Here is a 21890-nt window from a genome sequence, read left to right as displayed (position 1 = left end):
TAAAAAGTGGGGAAAGGTTGTGAACTCTTGTTTTCCCTTAAAAAAAAAATGCATGAGACTTTTATGGTCTGCAAAATAACATACCTAAGTTTATGTAATGGTAAATACTGGTGTGTTTAATTATTTGCTAGTTAAATTGCTAAAATGCCTCTCCACATTTCTCCCCTAAAGTGAAGAATTCCAGAACAAGAACTGGGTCTTCCCCCCTGCCCTGTACCCTGCATTAGGTACTGGTGCCTCAGGAGGTGAAGGGCTCTACAGCCAGATAACCCAGGTGAAGGTGACTGCGGTCTTTCTCCCCTCCTTACACCCCAGTCCGACAGGGGCAGGCATGGAGCAGAGCTGGCTGAACAGCAAACCTCCTGGTGGCAGATGCTTGGCCCTGCGGCTCACCACCTTAACCAGAACCCTCGGCTTCATACGGGCAGTGGTCCTTCAACATAAAGGCACATCTGCCTCCCCGGGAGGGCTGAGAAAACACAGGTGCAGGATCCATCCCCAGAGTTTCTGATCCAGCAGGGCTGCATGGGCCCAAGAATCTGTATTTCTATGAAGTTCCCAGGAGATGCTGCGGCGGCTGCTGGGACCACGCCTGGAGCGCCCTGGCCCCGTGGCAGGCTACACAAGGGGCAGAAGAGTGCCCTTCCCAGTCAGCCGTCCTGAAGTCTCACCCTCGGACCCTTCTGTTTCTTTGAGAAAGAACTAATGAGAAATGACTATTGTGTGTCCAAAAATGATAGCATCACCGAATATATATTTCAGTGAAGACTTGAAGACATGCTAAGTGAGTGCACATTTGGTCCCAAAATGACCATTGTGAAAACGGACAAAGGGCAGCATTTTTAAAAAAAGAAGCTCAAACATGTTCAAAGTTAATACAAAAACAGGTAAAGGGCAAGATCGAGGGCTTTAGCAGCCAGAGGACAGGCAAGGAGCGAAAGGAGAGAGTGGACGTACAGGGGATTCAGTGACACATGGAACCCCAGGTGGTCACTGGCACTGACTGTCACACCTGACTAGGGCGGACCACCCATGTGACCTGGAGGCTGCCACAGGGTACCTTGAACTTGGATCACGTCGCAGGAGCTGCCCAGGTTCACCATCTGGACTGCTGGCTGATGGCTATGAAGATGCTTACTGTAAAATTATAGGCACTAAGAACACAAGGCAGCCAAGAGCCAAAACTTTTGCTCACCCAGCACGCTCAGCAAATGCCCTGGGGCACATCTGTGTGGCCACCTGTGTGCTGCCCATCTTCGTGTCCCCTCGTGTCCCAGAGCCCAACGTCCCGGTCCCCAGCCTGTTTCTAGTGCTGCCACAGGGCCAACACCCAGAGAGCCGGCCCCTGTACCTTGGCCTCTTTTGTGTCATCCTGACCTGTCCCCACATGGCTTCCCCATCTCCCAGTGCTCTCAGCTCTAGACTTCCCTCTCACTGGCTTTTTATTATTTCTGAATCACACTCCTGCTCAGGAATAGTGGGTCTCTGACTTGAGCAGGTACTGTCCAATCCTCAGTCAGGGTTTCCTGATAAAATAGTTTTCTAGATGCTCTAAGTTAACAACCCCCTTGGTCTCAACAGCTTCCCCCAAGCCCAGCGATGGTACCTGATAAACCTGGGGCCACACAGCAAGTGACTGGCAGGCCCGGGAGCCGTCCCTCACCTCCTGCCTCCCAGCCCCAGGCTGGCTGGGTATCTCCCCGATGGTTCTCAGCCTGGGACGGAGGTCACCACGAGGTCTTTTGGACAAGGTAAGGCCTCTCCCTAAAGTCTGCTGGGTTTGTGAGAATTTGGAAACGTTCACGATACAGAAGCCTAAAGAACACCAGAGGCGCTACCTTTGGGGAAAGAAGATGTGAGGGGAGAATCCATGCTAAAATTTCAAAAGGCCACCTGTTGTCCGGCTAAGAGATCATGGCTAGGAGGCAAAGTCTGTGTTTGAAATCTGCCAGACCAAGAATTCACCTGAATGAAGGAAGGACAGGTGTGGGAGGTGCTTCAGTGAGGAGCAGGACAAGGGACTCACTGGGAGGAGGGGCCCTTGGAGGAGAGCCCGCAGTTTCCTAGATGAGCAAACTGCTTTCCTCCAAAGAGTCCCCTGAAAGAAGGATCTTGGTGGGAAAGAGCAACGTGATGATAAGGGAGGGCCGTGGCTTGAGTGAGTGCACAGCCCCTTCACAGCTAGACCAGCACTGGGTGTCCTCGGGGCCCTGGGGCCCCAGGCCCCCAGCCCCCCGCAGGGGACGCTGTTGCTCCGGACAAGCAGAGGCAGGTCAGGGGGGCGACCGTCTCCCCTCACTGAGATTCTCACCGTCTCACCTAAAACATAACATAAAGAACACGTACACACTTGCTCAGAAGCAAGGCCCCAACCGGCACTGAGTTAAGCCTCACGGGATCTAAAGTTTAAGTACATGCAATGTTTGGCATTGATTTCCTCTCCTTCGGGGATGAAGTCACCGTCCGTTAGGAGCCCAGCAAGGAAGGCCCTGATGTCATGGGACTGCCGGGGCACGCTTGGCCTGCAAGGAGCTAACCCTGGCCTCTTTTCCGAGTCCAGGTGACTCACAGGTACGTTCGGGGGCCCAGTGGAAGCAGCTGCTTCTCGCAGGAGGTGCTACACGGTCCTTTCCAAAGCATGAGCCACCTGCCTATTTCTTCATTGGGCGGATGGGGCTTGAGGGCTAAAACTAGTCTACCAAGATGGTGTGCCCATCACACAATTCCTGCTCTGCACTTGCTGAAGAGAACAGCGCCTCCTGGTTTGATCCGCTGTGGTCAGTTTCCAGGGCAGACAAACGATCTCCCGGGCCCTGGAACTGAGATCACCTGGGGTGACACATATTAAACTCCAGCAGGCCTGCAGTCAACCTGGAGGCCTGGGTAGGCCACCCATTGCTGGGGTGGTGCCCAAGGATTTGTGTTTCTGCTAAATTCTCAGATGATGCTGCCGGCCTAGGACTTACTGGGAGACCAGTGGGCTACGTTTAGAACTCAGAGAAAGACCTTCTTGGAGATGACCACTGCCGTGAGACCCCAGCCCTGTGTCCTGTGTCCTCTGGAAAGGCCCCATGCCTGGAGCTCCCACTGGGAGCTCTGTCACCCCTGAGTCGAAGCAATTCTGGGCTGAGGTACCCTGGAGGGATGCGGGGCACAGTGCTGACTCCCCTCTGCTCTCAGGAACCAGGGCCCTCTTAAAATGGTGCTCAGGTCAACTAAGCAATCTGTGGGAAGCTCCACCACGACAGAACGTCTAGTTACAAAACCCACAATGCCTTCCGATGAGGGCCTTACGGATCACCTGGACACTGCAGGTTTAAGGGCTGTTCAGAACTTCCTGCTCACAGGTCTCCACTCAGGAAGCAGACCCAGATCTGGGGCCTTAGAAAGCCTTGTGGGCAGGAATCACATTATCTCATGTGTTAAACTGTCAAAGGCTGGATACAGGGGGAAGCTTCTCTGCGATCTTCTCCTCTTTCCTTACCCAGCATCTTTTTGTTTTAATTTTAAAAACTAGTTTCTTTTGTTAAAATGTCACCTCTCAGAACAAATGTATCCTCAGACAGGACTTCAGAATGTAGCTAACTGGCTTCTGGATTAGGGCTAAGTCACCCAGCAGGTGGGCAGTCAGCTTCGCTTCTGTAGATGTTGTACTCGAAGTTGAGGTCACCATGCGTGCCCTGAGGATGGTTACAGGTTTGGACATGAGCCTCAGTTTCCCCATTTTAATGAGAAGGTTAACCTTCATCTCAGATGGTTGTTGTAAAAAAATTACCTCTCCTCTGGTTCGAGAAACCTAGGCTCACCACTCAGGCCCTGGTGAGAGGCTGGCCCTCTCAGGATGGATGGAGACTGTTCACAGACCATCTTCCAAGGGGCTGGGGGACAAGCGCCCCTCCCCCCCATTGGAGCCGAGTAGGACTCTACCCCTCTGTCCCTTTTCTGCCACAGAATCCCTGCCCCTCCAAAAAAGGCAGAGGGGAAGGAGAAGGTACTGATAGGTAGGACTTCACCGTTCCTCTGTCTCTCTTGGGGGCGATGCACGAGAGCCATGTGCAGAGGCTCTTCCGTGATGTCACATAGCCCCATGTGCAGCAGGTCACAGTCTCTCCCAGTGGGCTTTTCAGGTCAGGGGCAACCAGGATGCGTGCAGGTTCACCCTGTAAATGAATTCTTCGGGACACCCAGGGGCTGGGACAGTTTTGTGTGCTCTGCTCTCTGCCTGGTATTATTTTAGATGCCAAGTGCACTTAAAGGCAGAGCACGCAGGGAGGGCTGCGTCTGAACAGCAGCAAATCTGAGAACCAAGGGGCAAGAGCCACACTAATCTGCCAACAGCGGCATCTTCTCCCTTTGCTACACAGTAGTGGAAGCAACATACAATATTCTTGGAAGGGGCTGGGATTCTTTTTTCCCCCCAAAATACTAAAAGTTAGAGGAGATTTATGGACTGCATTTATGAGGTTTGGTGTCCCAGAGGACAAGATGACAAAATCAAAGGGAACTCCAAACAATACGCTCTTGAATCTTCTCATGTTATCCTAGTGACCCCGGCAGTCACTTTTCTACATAAGCTAGGAATTCCTGCTCCCCATTTCCGAGCTGTCAAAGCAATTCCTACTCAGCATCTATCGGTCAGAGCCCTGGTCTGCTGACGAGTCAGGGTGTGTGTGACACCAAGGGGAGGGCACTGTCTGGGGCATAATGAATCAAAGGCTCAGGATGGTAGGGACCTGGCAGGCAAAGCACAAGCTCTTTTGGTAGAGACAGTTCCTGTGAAAGATGCAAAAAGCCTAGAAAAGCGTTCGTGCTCAGAACTGCGTTCTGCAGGAGCAGGGCACGGATCACAAACAGCACAGAGGTGAGGAATATCCATCGTTAGGGACTGAAGCCTGGATGCTGCCCCCAGAATCCTGCCCCTGCTCCATGGCCCATCACCAGTGACAGATATCTCCTGGTCACCACATGCAGTGACTATTTCTCCATCCTCATCTTTGACCCAGCAGTCTGTAGCATCTGATACCCCATCTGCGGCTATGCGTGTATTCATTCACCCAAAGCACGGTTACTGGATGCCCGTGGTGCGCCTATCCTGGAATAGAGACTCTAAGACACCTCCAAACCATTTTCTATAGTGGCCATACCAACGTACATTCCCACCAACGGTGCAGGAGAGTTCCCTTTCCTCCACACCTTTTCCAGCATTTACTGTTTCTGGATTTTTTGATGATGGACATTCTGACCGGTCTGAGGTGATACCTCATTGTGGCTTTGACTTGCATTTCTCTGATGATTAATGATGTTGAGCATCTTTTCATGTGTTTGTTGGCCATCTGTATGTCTTCTTTGGAGAAATGTCTAATTAGGTCTTCTGCCCATTTGTGGATTGGGTTATTTGCTTTTTTGGTATTAAGCTGCATGAGCTGCTTGTATGTTTTGGAGATTAATCCTTTGTCCGCTGCTTCGTTGGCAAGCATTTTCTCCCATTCTGAGGGTTGTCTTTTTGTCTTGTTTATGGTTTCCTTCACTGTACAAAAGCTTTTAAGTTTCATTAGGGCCCAAATGTTTATTCTTGATTTTATTTCCATTATTGTAGGAGATGGGTCAAAAAGGATCTTGCTTTGATTTATGTCATAGTGTTCTGCCTAGGTTTTCCTCTAGGAGTTTTACAGTGTCTGGCCTTACATTTAGGTCTTTAATCCATTTTGAGTTTTTATTTTTGTGTATGGTGTTAGGAAGTGTTCTAATTTCATTCTTTTACATGTAGCTGTCCAATTTCCCCACCACCACTTATTGAAGAGGCTGTCTTTTTTCCATTGTATATTCTGGCCTCCCTTGTCAAAGATAAGGTGCCCATATGTGCTTGGGTTTACCTCTGAGTTTTCTATTCTGTTCCATTGATCTTCCTTTCTATTTTTGTGCCAGTACCATACTGTCTTGATCACTGTGGCCTTAAAAAACTAAAAACAGAACTACCATATGACCCAGTAATCCCACTACTGGGCATATACCCAGAGAAAACCATAATCCAAAAAGAAACATGTACCATAATATTCACTGCAGCACTATTTACAATAGACAGGACATGGAAGCAACCTAAATGTCCACCAACAGATGAATGGATAAAGAAGATGTGGCACATATATACAGTGGAATATTATTCAGCCACAAAAAGGAATGAAATGGAGCTATATGTAATGAGGTGGATAGACCGAGAGACTGTCATACAGAGTGAAGTAAGCCAGAAAGAGAAAAACAAATACTGTATGCTAACTCATATATACGGAATCTAAAAAAAAAAAAAAAAATAGTACTGATGAACCCAGTGACAGGGCAAGAATAAGGATGCAGATGCAGAGAATGGACTGGAGGACATGGGGTTGGTGGAGCGGGGGGCGAAGGGGAAGCTGGGATGAAGTGAGAAAGTAGCATAGACATGTATACACTACCAACTGCAAAATAGATAGCTAGTGGAAAGCTGCTGTATAACAAAGGGAGATCCACTTGATGATGGGTGATGCCTTAGAGGGCCAGGACAGGGAGGGTGGGAGGGAGTCTTGGGAGGGAGGGGATATGGGGATATATTTTTAAATACAGCTGATTCACTTTGGTACACCTTAAAAGCTGGTACAAGAGTGTAAAGCAATTATTTTCCAACAAGGAGGTTAAAAAAAAAAAAAACATGCTAAGACAGAGGCTAAGACAGGGGCGGGCATCCGAGGCAGCTCTTGTGTGACTCTCTCCCGACCCCTTGAACAGTTCTGCCTCCCTCCTTTCTCGTCCTTTACTCCTCGGAAGTGGGCAGCTCTTGTGCCCCTTCTGCTTCTGATTTTTCTTGGTAATGTCACTTTCTCCTTAAGCTGCAACAATCACTCACAGGCAGATGGCTTTTAAACCTCACCCTCGCGCTCCCACCCAGGCTCACAGACGGCCAGTCTGCCGACAACCCCCCCACACCCCGGACTCTCTGGCCAGGACACTGACCTCAGTGGGGCCTCACTGAAACACCGGCTCCTCGTCTAAAGCTGCTGGCTCCTGACTTCTCAGTTCCAGTGCTGGATGCCTCCTCCCGCCCTCCTGGAGCTGACAGAGACGGCCGCCTTCCCGGCCCTGAGCCTGACACCTCCAGGCCATTTCCAACCCCTCTCCTTGATATACTCACTTAGGTGCTGGCCTTGTGGCTTCGTGCCCTGAAACCTCTCTAGTGTCTGTTTCTTCTCTGTGTTCATGGCCACTGCCCAGTTTAGATCCTCATTACTCAGCAAATGACCTATCACACCGGTTTTCTCCCCACTGCTGCCAGATTGATCTTCACCTGGGAAGAGGAGCAGGTCGCGGCCGTGGACACCACTGCCTATCGTGTACGCCCGCACTTAGGAACCCTCCCTGATCTCATCCCAGTTGCTCAGCCTCTCGGCATCCCTCCCTCCTCCTTCAAGTGCACACCGCATCCAACCACCTCCATCCTTGCTCGTGCGCGTTCCATCACCCAGGTTCCCAGAATAAACCCAGGTTCCCTGCATGGCCCGGGCCCTGGAGGCTCCACCCCCTGCCCTCCACTGCTCCTGGAAGGCACCAGCCTCGCCCCTGCTGCCTTCTGCCGGGAGCATCCCCCCATGTCTCCGCCAGGGCTGGCTCTGTCTCCTCGGAGGGCCCTGCGGTGCTGCTCGCAGCTCACTCTCCACGACACTATTTTCCTCCTCACATGGGCCAGTCCCAGGAGTGACCAGATCTGTGAGTTTATGTGTTTCTTGTCTATTCGGTGCATGGGGACGGGGACCCTCTTGGTCCTGCTGAGCACTGTACGCCCAGTGCACCTCACAGTGCCCAGCACATGGGATGTTCCTTCTGCTCCGTCTAAACCCAGTGTCTCACTGGCTCTTGATCACACCTTCACTTGTGGTTGTTAGGGTTTCACACGAGTCAGTCTCGTCCTCCCGACAGACACACCATAAGCGCGTGGAGGATGGTGTATTCTTGTTCTCGCCCCAAACACAGTGGCAGCATGCTGTTGGGCAAAATACGTGTTTAATACACGCATGAAAACGCTGACCTCTCATCAAGCTGGGCCCTCGGCCAAACTGGGAATAAGAGAGTTTGGTTTTCCAACCAGGCTCTGTGCACCCCCAGCCTGACGGCAGAGTGACCCCTCCGGCAACAGTGCAGTTTACCTTTCTCATTTTTGAACTGGAATTTCCTTACACAAGTTTCAATGATCCTTGTTTGCGTTCATTTTTCTGGCTGAGAGGAAAAGCACTTCCTTTCTTCAACTTAATAGCTATCTTCCAACTGCTGCCTTACTCCCTCTGCTGATTGAGGGGGGCTTCTTGTTTTAAATTTAATTGCTGCTTTCAGCCAGGGATGCGGCCCCCATCCCTGCACCTCCTGGGCTCCTGGGACGGCTCCACCAAGTCCTGCTGGGCTCACCTTCCTCATTCTGGACTTCACTCTTGTCTTGCTAAACTACACGTCATTTCTTCAGAATCGATGCATGGAAAATAAAATTTCTGAGTTCTTCCATGTCTCAAAATTACTTTCTTTTGCCTGCATGCTTGGTTGCTCATTTGGCTATATACAGAATTTGGTAATTATCTCGATTTTCTGCCAGGGTCAGTTTTCCTGTTTGTTTTTCTCGGTCTTTCTCATTCCTGCTGCAGGTTTTCTTCAGAGAGCTAATGATCTCTGGTTGACCGTTAGTATTTAAGAATGAGGCACAGAAGGGCCAACCGACAGAACTCCAGACTCGGGGGTGGGAGGCTTCCATTCACGACTGGCAGGAAGGAAGCTGGGCTCTGCCCCCCGTCCCAGAGGGCTCGTGCTGTGCTGGGGTCCCTCCCCTGCTCCAGCTGTCCCTTGAACAGCTCATCACAAAACTTTGGAAAAGAGCCTGAAGATCATTCCCCAACTGCCCATCACGCTCCCAGGGCCAGGCCGGGCATGGTCAGCAAGGGTGACTCATAATTTTCAGCCAACTCCCCGCTCCCACCCTCCATTCCCAAGCCCTAGACGTCCTCAAGCGTCCTGCTTTCTTTTTGGTTGTGACTCTCCATGCGTTCCAGTTCTGGCCTCTGTTCCGTCAACAAAATGTCTCTCCACTTCTGCCCTCTTGTCAAAGGGCGGCCTCTGCGTCTCTCCGCCACCATGGTTTGTGCCATGCTGCCTTAGCCCCTGGGCTAGTGGGGTCCTGGAGGGAAGAGGGGTGTACACGTGGCGCAGTCCGCGGGCTTCATCCAGAAGCTGTTGTGGGAGGTTGATCAGATGGGCGGGATGCAGGGAATGACGTCGGAGTTTTAGGCACTGCTGTGGATAAAGGCACCGACAGTCACGCGCTGCAGGCTGTCGGCGTCAGGGTCACGAAGTGGGGAAAAGCAGCAGTCTCTGGTCACCGCTGAAACGCAGGAGCACGTGTGCAGAAGCAGCTGGCACGGCTTCCTGCAGGCTCCTTACCCTTCCCTGAAGGGTGGCTCTGCGGCCAGAGTCTCTTATCATTCTCCTAAATTCTGCCAGTAATTCCACTGTACCCAAACTAAGAGGCCAATAAATTCTGGCCAATGAAAATGGTCCACTGAAATAGGCTCCAGGTTCCAGCATCGCTGACGTCCTGAGAGCAGGTGACCCGTCCGCTCCTTTTTTTCTTTGCAAAATGCAATCAGAGGCTGTCTGTCCTTTAAGCCAGCTCCTTGGAGAACGCAGGTAATCAGACACAATCCCTCCACTGAAGAAGCTTACAGGCCCCGAAGGTGTTTTGTTTCGGGGTTCATCAAACCAGGGATATGCACGCAAGATAGGGTCCCAAGGAAATGTGACTGTAATCGGAGTACACTGGCTGCAGGTGTGCATACGCTTCTGCGGCCTTAAAGAAAAAGCAAGCATATCTGGTCCCAGGTCTGCACAGACATGTCCATCCATCTGACTCACCCACGGCCGGTCCGCAGCTCTGAGGCAAGTGGCACGTTAAAGGCGGATTAATTTGCTCTCTTTGCTGCTGGAGGCCGACAGGAGGAATCATTAATGATGGGACTCCTGTTTGTAGGGACTTGCTGACAAATAGACAATGTTTGTGTTTCTTCCCCCAACTCGCTCCCACTTCTATGACCAATGTTAAGTTTCATTTCAGCATGTTAAGTAGTTTGTGACTCACTGAAATGAAACGTTACTTGGTCCTCATGGAACAGAATAAAATGGTACTTCCATGTTTCACGTTATGGTCTGAATCAGCCTGCTCTTTGGAGCTTAGTGGAGTCTTCTCAAAATGCCATTTTGGAGCCTCTCATCCCTGCCATTCCCCACCAACTAGTCACCATGTTGCTCAGAATTTGCCAGGACTCCTTCTGCTACCCCCAAACAGCAGAATTTATAGGGGAAGGGAAGAGCGGGAAAAGCTAGCAAGCGAACCACGGCAATGTTTCTGTAAGTGCTGTCTTACACACACTGCGGGTGGTGTCCACCTTTTACCCACTAGAATGAGATAATGACACGGATGAATAGGTACAGACCTCCGAGATTTCTTTTTATTACTATCACCCCTCTTCTCTTTAATCAATATTCCTCGCCTTATCATTCACAAGGACCACAGAAATCCAGAACTTTCCGTGTTGGCAATCGCTGTAACTAGGCATAAATACTGTATTTGTATTTAAGTTCTTAAGTCTTATTTCCATACGCTCAATGTCATTATAAAACTTCATTAACTCTGACTTTACTAATTTGAATTCTTGTGAGAATTGGGTTAACTGTGGGCTAAAGTTAACCTTCATAGATCCTCTCCGAAGAAGGAGCACTATTAGAAAAATGACAGATGGGAGTTTTACCTTCCTTTAGAAAGCGAGTTGTTTCTCTCCTGAGGTGCTTGCTGGTAGGTGCTGCTGCCACCCGCCAGGACAGTGGTCCTGCTGCCACGACTGGTGCACCGCCCGGAAGCAGTGCGTCACAGGCCTCACAGGGATGCATCCCCGTACAGGAGATGGTACTTCCAAGAACTTGCAGGCAAATGTCTCCCCATTGTCAGGGTAAGGTTCCAAGAAGCGTGAGCCCCACCTGACGTAGAGCACCATGAAAGGGGCCACTGTCTGCACCTCCATGCTCTCGTGCCCTTACCATGGGGGTCGGCTTGATTAGCGCTAGTCTCAGTGCATGCGGAGTAAACGCAGTGATGAAGATGGTGGTAGAGGCATCAGAGATAGACTCGGGGGTGGGAATGGGAAGGCAAGTGTACACATGTCATTTGTGTCACTGCCAAGTGCAGGGCCGGCTCTGCCTCGATGGTGCCCCGATGACCGCAGACGTAGGCTATTAAAATACCTTGAGTGGCATCTCAAACACCCTGCTGTACTCACTAAAGGACTGAGAGCTTCACTGTCATGGTATGGGGGAGACTCCCTAATTGAAAAGGCCTCAATTATAATGAACCAAAGTCATGGAAGGGGCACCCTGGCACTGATTGCTTAGAGCTGAAATCATGTCTGGCCACTTAACAAGGACCCCACTGGCTAGAAAATCCAGGATTCTTAGAAATGTTTCCACATTGGTAAGAACACTGCAGAAGATACTGGTGAGAGGCTGGAGGTGCCTCAGCTGGGGCTGCTCTAAAGAATACAAGTGCTTTTAACTTGGGAAGTGTTTGCTAAAGGAACAGACGTCACTGGGCTGCACCGTGGCCCATGCAAGTGGATAATTTAGGTTGGAAACAAACCTTGCACTTGGCTTGCTAGCAGGTTTACCGAGAACCCAGAACCATCAGCAATTTCTCATTTCAATGATAATGATAAGATCCTTGTTCACACCACCGCTGCAGGCTCTGCACAGTCTTTGCCACAATGCGGCAGCCCTGCGGGCCTGTCATCCCTCCTTCCCTGGGAGGATGCCTGGCCAAGACTCTCGGGCACCGAGCGTCTATCACCCCCACGTATTTGTATTTGATAATAAAGCCAGGCAGTGCCAAAGCAGTCTGGATATTGTCAAGTTTTTCCCTGAAAAATCCCAGTCTTGGACTAGTTTGGACTTCTCAGGAAAAAAAAAAAAAACCCACTAGGGTTGAAATGGTCAGCTACCCACCCTCCCTCCGTTCTCTTTTTGTCTTCTTAAATGACATCTTTCATCATACTAATGAGCCACAGACAGCCAACATCAAGACGGGTTTGGGGACTCTGGTCCCGTGGGTGGAGCAGTCCCCAAACTCAGGCATATTCGCCTCCCTGGGTACTACCTGTGAAGGCACCTGCTCTATTATATCTTTTATAGCTAAACAAGCATAGCTTGTCCAAAAACATACGTTCATATACATCTTCCAGTCCCACCTAGTAGTCTACCTGCTCTTCTCTTTGTCATGATGTCAAAAGTTGCTCGGAGATTTGTGAGATGACCATGTTGCCACTACTCTTTCAGCACCTCCACTCTTGGCTGGCCTGCAGTAGAGCCTCACGCTGTCACTGCTGCGGGAGGGAGGGGTGCCAGGCTGCAGGAGGCAGCACCACCGATGTGATACCTTCCTGAGAAAGTCCACTCACCCGGGCCTCCGCCACCCCGCACCCCTCTGGAGGGAGCCTCCCCTCCAAAGCCCTGCCAAGGACACAAGGAAAACACGTCACCTGGCACCTGCCGTGCACGCAGAGGTCGGTCTCGTAGGGCCCGCAGGGCGTGCCGTCCAGGACCCTGTCGGCCACCAGCAGTGGGGACTCCTTCCCGAGGGGTGAGCAGTAGAGTTCACACGGCTTATCTGAGGAGGAAAAGGGGTGGATGCTGACGTGGGAAGGGGTCTGGGGGCCATGCGGGGTGCAGATGTACGCGGGCAAAAGGCCAGCCTGAGAGATGAGAGGTTGGCATGGGATCGAGGTCACAGGTACACGGCACACGCTGCACCTACCCCTGGGAACACGTGACACAGAACATGGAGACAGACCCTCCCCTGACTCAGGTAAGTGACACACAGGTGAGAGCACTGTGGGCTTTTCTTCACCTTGCTCTCTTTATCCTTTGCAAAGACATAGTATTTCCTTTTCCTTAAGGTATTAAAAATACCAGGCTGAACAAACATTTTGTCATGTGCAAACTCTAAGCAAGTTGAATATGTATCAAGGATGAGACTGGGGTGGGAAAGGGGGAGGAGGCGAATGAGAAGGCCTCCCAGAGAGGGGAGCGGGCCCAGGGGCGTCTCCACAGTAGTGGCTTTTGCTCCCCAGTTGTGGGATAAAAGCTGCAGAGCTGTGGTATGTGGGAAGGAGGCCCTGGAAGAAACAGAGCAGGAATAAGGAACAGAAAAGGGACACAGAAGCCTCTAGGAACACTTGTGAGAGCCATGTCCCCAGGCAGGATGGAAACCCTGGTTTCTGCTGCTGCTGGAACCAAGTGAGCTCCCAGAACGTGCCAAGATCTCAGGCCTTTCCCTAGATTCTTCCCTCTGCCTGGAAATCCCTCCCTTCCCTTAGCTTTCTGGAAGATTCCTGGCACTCCAGAGCTCTCTCTTCTCATGTCACCTCTGACTTGGAATCTCCATATGCACTTTGCACACACCTCCATTAAAGCCCTCAAATCCTACTGTCTCATAATTGTTTGAGCAACTCCCATACACAAGGGGATTTCTTATAAGGTGGGTCCTGTTGCCACAGGCGTTTAAAGGGATGGACTGTCATTACCTTTAGATTGAAGAACTGATGGAAATGGGAGCCCTTGGAGGACAAGGAACGGAACTTTCATCTTTTGTCCCCAGGTCAGTCCCAGGACCTGGCTCACAGAAGGTCTTGGTAAATATTTTCATCTCTCTGTATAACCTTTAGAATCAGTTTGTTGATATCCCCAAAATAACTTGCTAGGATTTTGATCGGGGTTGCACTGAATCTACAGATCAAACTGGACAGAAGTGGCATTTTGACATCTTTCCACTAACATGGAATAGTTCCCCATTTATGTAACTGTTTTATTTCATTCATCAGAGTTTTGTAGTTTTACTCATATTTTGTTAGATTTATACCTAATTATTTCATTTTGAGGGTGCTAATGTAAATGGCATTGTGTTTTTGTTTTTAAGACTTTCAGCAGTGTTCTCTTTATTTTTTCTTTTTCTTTTTCAGCTCGATGGCGTGGTATGTGGGATCTTAGTTCCCCAACCAGGCCTCTGTAGTGGAAGCACAGAGTCTTAACCACTGGACTGCCAGGGAAGTCCCTGGCATTGTGTTTTTAACTTCAAACTCCACTTGCTCATTGCTGTTATATAGGGAAGTGACTGACTTTCGTACACGTACCTTATATCCTGCAACCTTTATAATCCCTTACTAGTTCTAGGAGGTTTTTCTCTGTTGATTCTTTGGGATTTTCTACATAGATGACCATGTCATCTGCAAACAGATAGTTTTCTTTCTTCCCAATTTGTATACAATATGTTTCCTACATATGAACCTTCAAGCTGTGAACTTTCAAAGATGTGAATGTATTATAAACACGTTACAGGGCGGGGGGAGTCAAGATGGTGGCATGGGAAGACACAGAGATCGCGTCTCCCCACAAATAGAACAGCTGCTGGATGCCGGCGGGGGACCTGAGGCCCAAGCAGACTGCAGGAACCTCGCAGCAACTGGGCAGGACCTGGGGGAAGTCGGGGATGGGTGGGGGATGGGGAGGGAAGGGGAAGCCGGATGGTACCGGCGCCCCTGGGGGTTGGCTGGGTGAGGGGAGAGGGTCCTGCCTGGAGGGACTGCTGGGGGCTGGGGAGACTGGGGAAACCGCAACTGGGTTTCTCCCACCCAGGAGGCCAGGAGGCCTGCTGAGCTCCTCAGCTTGGGGGCCTGCTGGGCTCCCCAGTGGGGTCCTCCACCCTCCAGGACCCCCTCTGGGCTGCCTGGGTCCTGGGGGTGTGGAAGGAGGGAGGAGGGGCGCGGAGGTGGAGAGGCAGACAGGAGGGGGTGGGGGCTTTGAGATTGGGGGATGGGGAGGTGAGAGGGCATTTCGCCTGCCCTCTTGGCCAGGGAGGCCGACTGGGCTCCCGGACCTGGTCCTTCACTCTCTGGGCCCCTGTCAGCTGCTTGGAACCTAGGAGAGTGGGGGGCGGAGAGAGGAAGAGAGGCAGACAGGGAGATCTGGGGAAGTGCGGCAGGCGTTACCCTAGCCCAGTTGGCCCTGGGAAGCCTGTCGGGCGTCAGAGTCTGGTCTCCTGCCTTCCAGTGCCCCCTGCAGCTGTGAGGGTTCTAGGGGAATAGGAGAGGGGGGTGAGAAAGAAGAGAACCCAAGGGGGAGGGACCCTCCGAGACTGGAGAACTAGGGGAGATGCCTAGCATTTCTCCCACCAACTCGGGCCCAGGGAGCCCACTGGGTACCTTGACCTGGTCCTTTGCGCCCAGGACCAGAGACATTCCTGGGCCCCTCTGCCTCACTGGGCCTAAGGCCCATTCCCCACCACCCCCAGGGCCTTTTCTAAGCGTAGGCCCTGCCCATTGCCTAACCTCCAACCACCCCGGCCCTTGTCTAAGCCCTGTCCCCACAGCCAAGGCCTTTCCTGGGTCTTTTTTTCTTTTTTTCTTTTTCTTTTCCTTTTTTTTTTCTTCCCACCTCCTCACTTAGGCTATTGCAGTTGTTTTACCTTCCAGTTGTTGCTCCATTTTTTTTTGAAATATTTTTCTAACACATCTGTTAGTTCTCTATTATCATATTTTTTATCTTGCTATTGTTCTGCTGTTCTCCTACTTTTTTTTTTAAATTTTTTTTCTCATTTTCCCTGCTCCACAAGGCTTGTGGGATCTTGATACAAAAGCCCAGGGTGAGGCCTGAGCTCCTGAGGTGGGAGCTCTGAGTCCAAAACATTGGACTAAAAGGGAAACCTAGCTCCCAGGGAATATTCTTTAGAGTGAGATCTCCCAGAGGTTCTCACCTCAACACCAAGACCCAGCTATACTTAACAGCCTACAAACTCCAGTGCTTGAAACCTCAGGCCAAACACCCAGTGGGACAGGAACACAATCCCACTCATCCAAAGTGGGGGGAAAATGAGATGACAAAAAAATATGTCACAGATGAAGGAACAAGGTAAAAATACACAGGACCAAATAAATGAAGAGGAAATAGGAAAATTGCCTGAAAAAGAATTCAGAGTAATGATAGTAAAGTTGATCCAAAATCTTGATAACAAAATAGAGGAAATACAAGAAACAGTTAATAAGGACTCAGAAGAACTAAAGAGCAAACAAACAGTAATAGATAACAAAATAACCAAAATTAAAAATACTCTGGATGCTATAAACAGCAGAATAACTGAGGCAGAAGAATGAATAAGTGAGTTGGAAGATAAAATGGGGGAAATAACTGCCACAGAGCAGAAAAAAGAAAAAAGAATAAAAAGAAAGGAAGACAGTCTCAGAGACCTTGGTGACAACATTAAGCGCACCAACATTCAAATCATAGGCATCCCAGAAGAAGAAGAAAAAAAGAAAGGGTCTCAGAAAATATTTCAAGAGGTTATAGTGGAAAACTTCCCTAACATGGAAAAGGAAATAATTAATCAAGTCCAAGAAGTACAGAGGGTCCCATACAGATAACCCAAGGAGAAATACACCAAGGCACATATTAATCAAACTAATGAAAATTAAACACAAAGAAAAAATATTAAAAGCAGCAAGAGAAAAGCAACAAACAACATAGAAGGGAAAACCCATAAGAATAACAGCTGATCTTTCTGCAGAAACTCTGCAGGCCAGAAGGGAGTGGCAGGATATACTGACAGTCCAGAGAGAGAAAAACCTACAGCCAAGAATATTCTACCCAGCAAGAATCTCATTCAGATTTGATGGAGAAATCAAAAGCTTTCCAGACAAGCAAAAGTTAAGAGAAATCAGCACCACCAAACCAGCCTTACAACAATTGCTAAAAGAACTTTTCTAAGCAGGAAACACAAGAGAAAGAAAAGACCTACAAAAACAAACCCAAAACAATTAAGAAAATGGTAATAGGAACATACATGTCAATAATCACCTTAAATATAAATGGATTAAATGCTCCAACCAAAAGACACAGACTGGTTGAATGCATAGAAAAACAAGGCCCTTACATATGCTCTCTACAAGAAACTCACTTCAGACCTAGGGACACATATATACCGAAAGTAAGGGGATGGAAAAAGATATTCCATGCAAATGGAGGTCAAAAGAAAGCTGAAGTAGCAATACTCATATCAGACAAATTAGACTTTAAAGTAAAGACTATTACAAAAGACAAGGAAGGACACTACATAATGATCAAGGGATCCATCCAAGAAGAAGATAGAACAATTGTAAATATCTATGCACCCAACATAGGAGCACCTCAATACATAAGGCAAATGCTAAGAGCCATAAAAGAGGACATCGACAGTAACACAATAATAGTGGGAGACTTGAACACCCCACCTACATCAATGGACAGATCATCCAAACAGAAAATAAAGACACACAAGCTTTAAATGACACATTAGACCATCTCAACTTAATGGATATTTATAGGACATTCCATCCAAAAGCCACAGAATACACTTTCTTCTCAAGTGCACACGGAACATTCTCCAGGATAGATCACATTCTGGGTCACAAATCAAGCCTTGGTAAATTCAAAAATATTGAAATCGTATCAAGCATTTTCTCTGACCACAATGCCATGAGACTAGATATCAATTACAGGAAAAAAACTGTAAAAAATACAACCACATGGAGACTAAATAATATGCTATTAAACAACCAAGAAATCACTAAAGAAATCAAAGAGGAAATCAAAAAATACCTAGAAACAAATGACAAGGAAAACATAATGACCCAAAACCTATGAGATGCAGCAAAAGCAGTTCTAAGAGGGAAGTTTATAGCAATACAGTCCTACCTCAAGAAACAAGAAAAATATCGAATAAACAACCTAACCTTACACCTAAAACAATTAGAGAAAGAAGAACAAAAAAACCCCAAAGTGAGCAGAAGGAAAGAAATCATAAAGATCAGAGCAGAAATAAATGAAAAAGAAAGGAAGGAAACAATAGCAAAGATCAATAAAACTAAAAGCTGGTTCTTTGAGAAGAGAAACAAAATTGATAAACCATTAGCCAGACTCATCAAGAAAAAAAGGGAGAAGATGCAAATCAACAGAATTAGAAATGAAAAAGGAGAAGTAACAACGGACACCACAGAAATACAAAAGATCATGAGAGACTACTTCAAGCAACTATATGCCAATAAATTGGATAACCTGGAAGAAATGGATAAATTCTTAGAAAAGTACAATCCTCTAAGACTGAACCAGGAAGAAATAGAACATATGAACAGAACAATGACAAGTAAGGAAATTGAGACTGTAATTAAAAATCTCCCAACAAAGAAAAGCCCAGGACCAGATGGCTTCACAGGTGAATTCTATCAAACATTTAGAGAAGAGCTAACACCTATCCTTCTCAAACTCTTCCAAACTATAGCAGAAGGAGGAACACTACCAAACTCATTCTACGAGGCCACCATCACCCTGATACCAAAACCAGGCAAAGATGTCACAAAAAAAGAAAGTTACAGGCCAATATCACTGATGAATGTAGATGCAAAAATCCTCAACAAAATACCAGCTAACAGAATCCAACAGCACATTAAAATGATCATACACCATGATCAAGTGGGGTTTATCCCTGGAATGCAAGGATTCTTCAATATACACAAATCAATCAATATGATACACCATATTAACAAACTGAAGGATAAAAACCATATGATCATTTCAATAGACACAGAAAAAGCTTTTGACAAAATTCAACACCCATTTATGATAAAAACTCTCCAGAAAATGGGCATAGAAGGAAATTACCTCAACATAATAAAAGCCATATATGACAAACCAAAAGCCAACATCGTTCTAAATGGGGAAAAACTGAAAGCATTCCCTCTAAGGTCAGGAACAAGACAGGGGTGTCCACTCTCACCACTATTATTCAACATAGTTTTGGAAGTTTTAGCCACAGCAATCAGAGAAGAAAATGAAATAAAAGGAATCCAAATTGAAAAAGAAGTAAAATTGTCACTCTTTGCAGATGGCATGATATTATACATAGAAAACCCTAAAGACTCTGCCAGAAAACTGCTAGCACTAATCGATGAATTTAGTAAAGTAGCAGAATACAAAATTAATGCACAGAAATCTCTGGCATTCCTATACACTAACAATGAAAGAGCAGAAAGAGAAATTAAGGAAACTCTTTCATTTACCATTGCAACAGAAAGAATAAAATACCTAGGAATAAACCTGCCTAAGGAGGCAAAAGACCTGTATGCAGAAAACTAGAAGACACTGATGAAAGAAATCAAAGACGATACAAACAGATGGAGGGTCATACTATGTTCTTGGATTAGAAGAATCAATATTGGGAAAATGACTATTTTACCCAAAGCAATTTACAGATTCAACACAATCCCTATCAAATTACCAGTGGCATTTTTCACAGAACTAGAACAAGAAATCTTACGATTTGTATCAAAATGCAAATGACCCCGAATAGCCAAAGCAATCTTGAGAAGGAAAGACGGAGTTGGTGGAATTAGGCTTCCTGACTTCAAACTATCCTATAAGGCCACAGTGATCAAGACAGTATGGTACTGGCACAAAAATAGAAAGGAAGATCAATGGAACAGAATAGAGAAATCACAGATAAGCCCAAGCACATATGGGCAGCTTATCTTTGACAAAGCAGGCCAGAATATACAATGGAAAAAAGACAGCCTCTTCAATAAGTGGTGCTGGGGAAATTGGATAGCAACATGTAAAAGAATGAAATAAGAACACTTCCTAACACCATACACAAAAATAAACTCCAAATGGAAGGAAGACCTAAATGTAAGGCCAGACACTATAAAACTCCTAGAGGAAAACCTAGGCAGAACACTCTACGACATACATCAAAGCAAGATCCTTTTTGACCCACCTCCTAGAATAATGGAAATAAAATCAAGAATCCACAAATGGGACCTCATGAAACTTAAAATGTTTTGCACAGCGAAAGAAACCATAAACAAGACTAGAAGGGAACCCTCAGAATGGGAGAAAATACTTGCCAATGAAGCAACAGACAAAGGATTAATCTCCAAAATATACAAGCAGCTCATGCAGCTTAATAACAAAAAAGCAAATAACCCAATCCACAAATGGGCAGAAGACCTAAACAGACATTTCTCCAAAGGAGACATGCAGGTGGCCAACAAACACATGAAAAGATGCTCAACATCACTAATCATTAGAGAAATGCAAGTCAAAGCCACGATGAGGTATCACCTCACACCAATCAGAATGGCCATCATCAAAACATCTAGAAACAAGAAATGTTGGAAAAGGTGTGGAGAAAAGGGAACTCTCCTGCACTGTTGGTGGGAATGTAAGTTGGTATAGCCACTATGGAAAACAGTTTGGAGGTTCCTTAAAAAACTAAAAATGGAACTACCATATGACCCAGTAATCCCACTACTGGGCATATACCCAGAGAAAACCATAATCCAAAAAGAAACATGTACCATAATGTTCATTGCAGCACTATTTACAATAGCCTGGACAGGGACACAACCTAAATGCCCATCAACAGATGAATGGATAAAGAAGATGTGGCACATATATACAATGGAATATTACTCAGCCATAAAAAGGAATGAAATGGCACTATATGTAATGAGGTGGATAGACCGAGAGACTGTCATACAGAGTGAAGTAAGCCAGAAAGAGAAAAACAAATACTGTATGCTAACTCATATATACGGTATCTGAAGAAATGGTACTGATGAACCCAGTGACAGGGCAAGAATGGAGATACAGATGTAGAGAATGGACTTGAGGACATGGGGCTGGAGCGGGGGGGGAAGGGGAAACTGGGACGAAGTGAGAGAGTAGCATAGACATACTTACACTACCAACTGTCAAATAGATAGCTAGTGGGAAGTTTCTCTATAACAAAAGGAGATCAACTTGATGATGGGTGATGCCTTAGAGGGCCAGGATGGGGGTCAGGGGGGAGGGAGTTGCGGAAGGGAGGGGATATGGGGATATATGCATAAATACAACTGATTCACTTTGGTGTACCTCAAAAACTGGTACAAGAATGTAAAGCAAATATATTCCAATAAAGAGCTTAAAAAAATTAAAAACAAACAAAAAAACCCAAAAAACAAACAAAAAACATGTTACAATACATTACTATTTAGCTGATTGCGTTAGCTGAGTAGCTAGGATAACTTTGTTGCACTTATGAACAAACTGGACTTATGAATGTGCTTTCAGAATGGAACTCATTCATATGTAGGGGACTTACTGTACCTTTTGTTTCCTTTTCTTGACTTACTGCATTAGCTTGGACTTCCGTATGATGTTGAAAATGTTGGGGTGAAAGGGGACTTCCTTGCCTTGAAATTGATCTTAGTAGGAAAGCTTCAGGCTTATTTATTTTTTAATAAATGAATGGATTTTGTTCTTTTGTCCATGACTGAGAAAGATAAATGCACCCTTTTCTCTCTTTCTCTCAGTCACCTAATTCTGATGTGGTTTATATGATTATTTGGCAAAGGAACTTCCAGAGAAAGAAACACCAACATTTGTGTGCTCTCTGTGCCAGGCCCTTTGTCTCCACCGTGAGCCTTCCCCAGTGGGTCCTTCTGGTAGTCTCTGGTGAGCACGGGAAGGGGTAAAAAAAGGATTCTGGAGCTGCCTTTGCCTCAGTAGACCTTGGCATCCTAGCTGGAGGGCTCTAGTCAGAGCAGACATGTTGTCTCACGCAGGTTCTGGAGCTTCTGTGATTGGGTGATGTTCGCTACACGGCCACCGTGTTCAGCAGCTTTCCATAGAGCTCTTCTCCCTCGGAGTTCTGCTGACCAACATGATCGACGAGACACATCTTGTCTTAGAACACCAGAAAGAAGGTACAGGTATGC

General features: G+C 47.2%; 1 protein-coding gene across 6 annotated transcripts in view; it reads right to left on the bottom strand.

Annotated features, from left to right (window-relative positions):
- The window catches only part of ADAMTS17 (ADAM metallopeptidase with thrombospondin type 1 motif 17), a 352116-nt gene that overhangs the window by 91658 nt on the left and 238568 nt on the right, over positions 1-21890 (bottom strand). For all 6 annotated transcript variants that reach the window (XM_057724212.1, XM_057724214.1, XM_057724213.1 and 3 more), the window contains exon 14: positions 12588-12715. In XM_057724212.1, the coding sequence (XP_057580195.1) occupies positions 12588-12715 (128 nt within the window). The remainder of the gene's footprint in view (positions 1-12587; positions 12716-21890) is intronic.

The sequence above is a fragment of the Hippopotamus amphibius genome, chromosome 2 (assembly GCF_030028045.1).
Source record: "Hippopotamus amphibius kiboko isolate mHipAmp2 chromosome 2, mHipAmp2.hap2, whole genome shotgun sequence".
In the NCBI taxonomy this organism is placed as follows: Eukaryota; Metazoa; Chordata; class Mammalia; order Artiodactyla; family Hippopotamidae; genus Hippopotamus; species Hippopotamus amphibius.
This window is presented reverse-complemented; position numbering and strand designations above follow the sequence as displayed.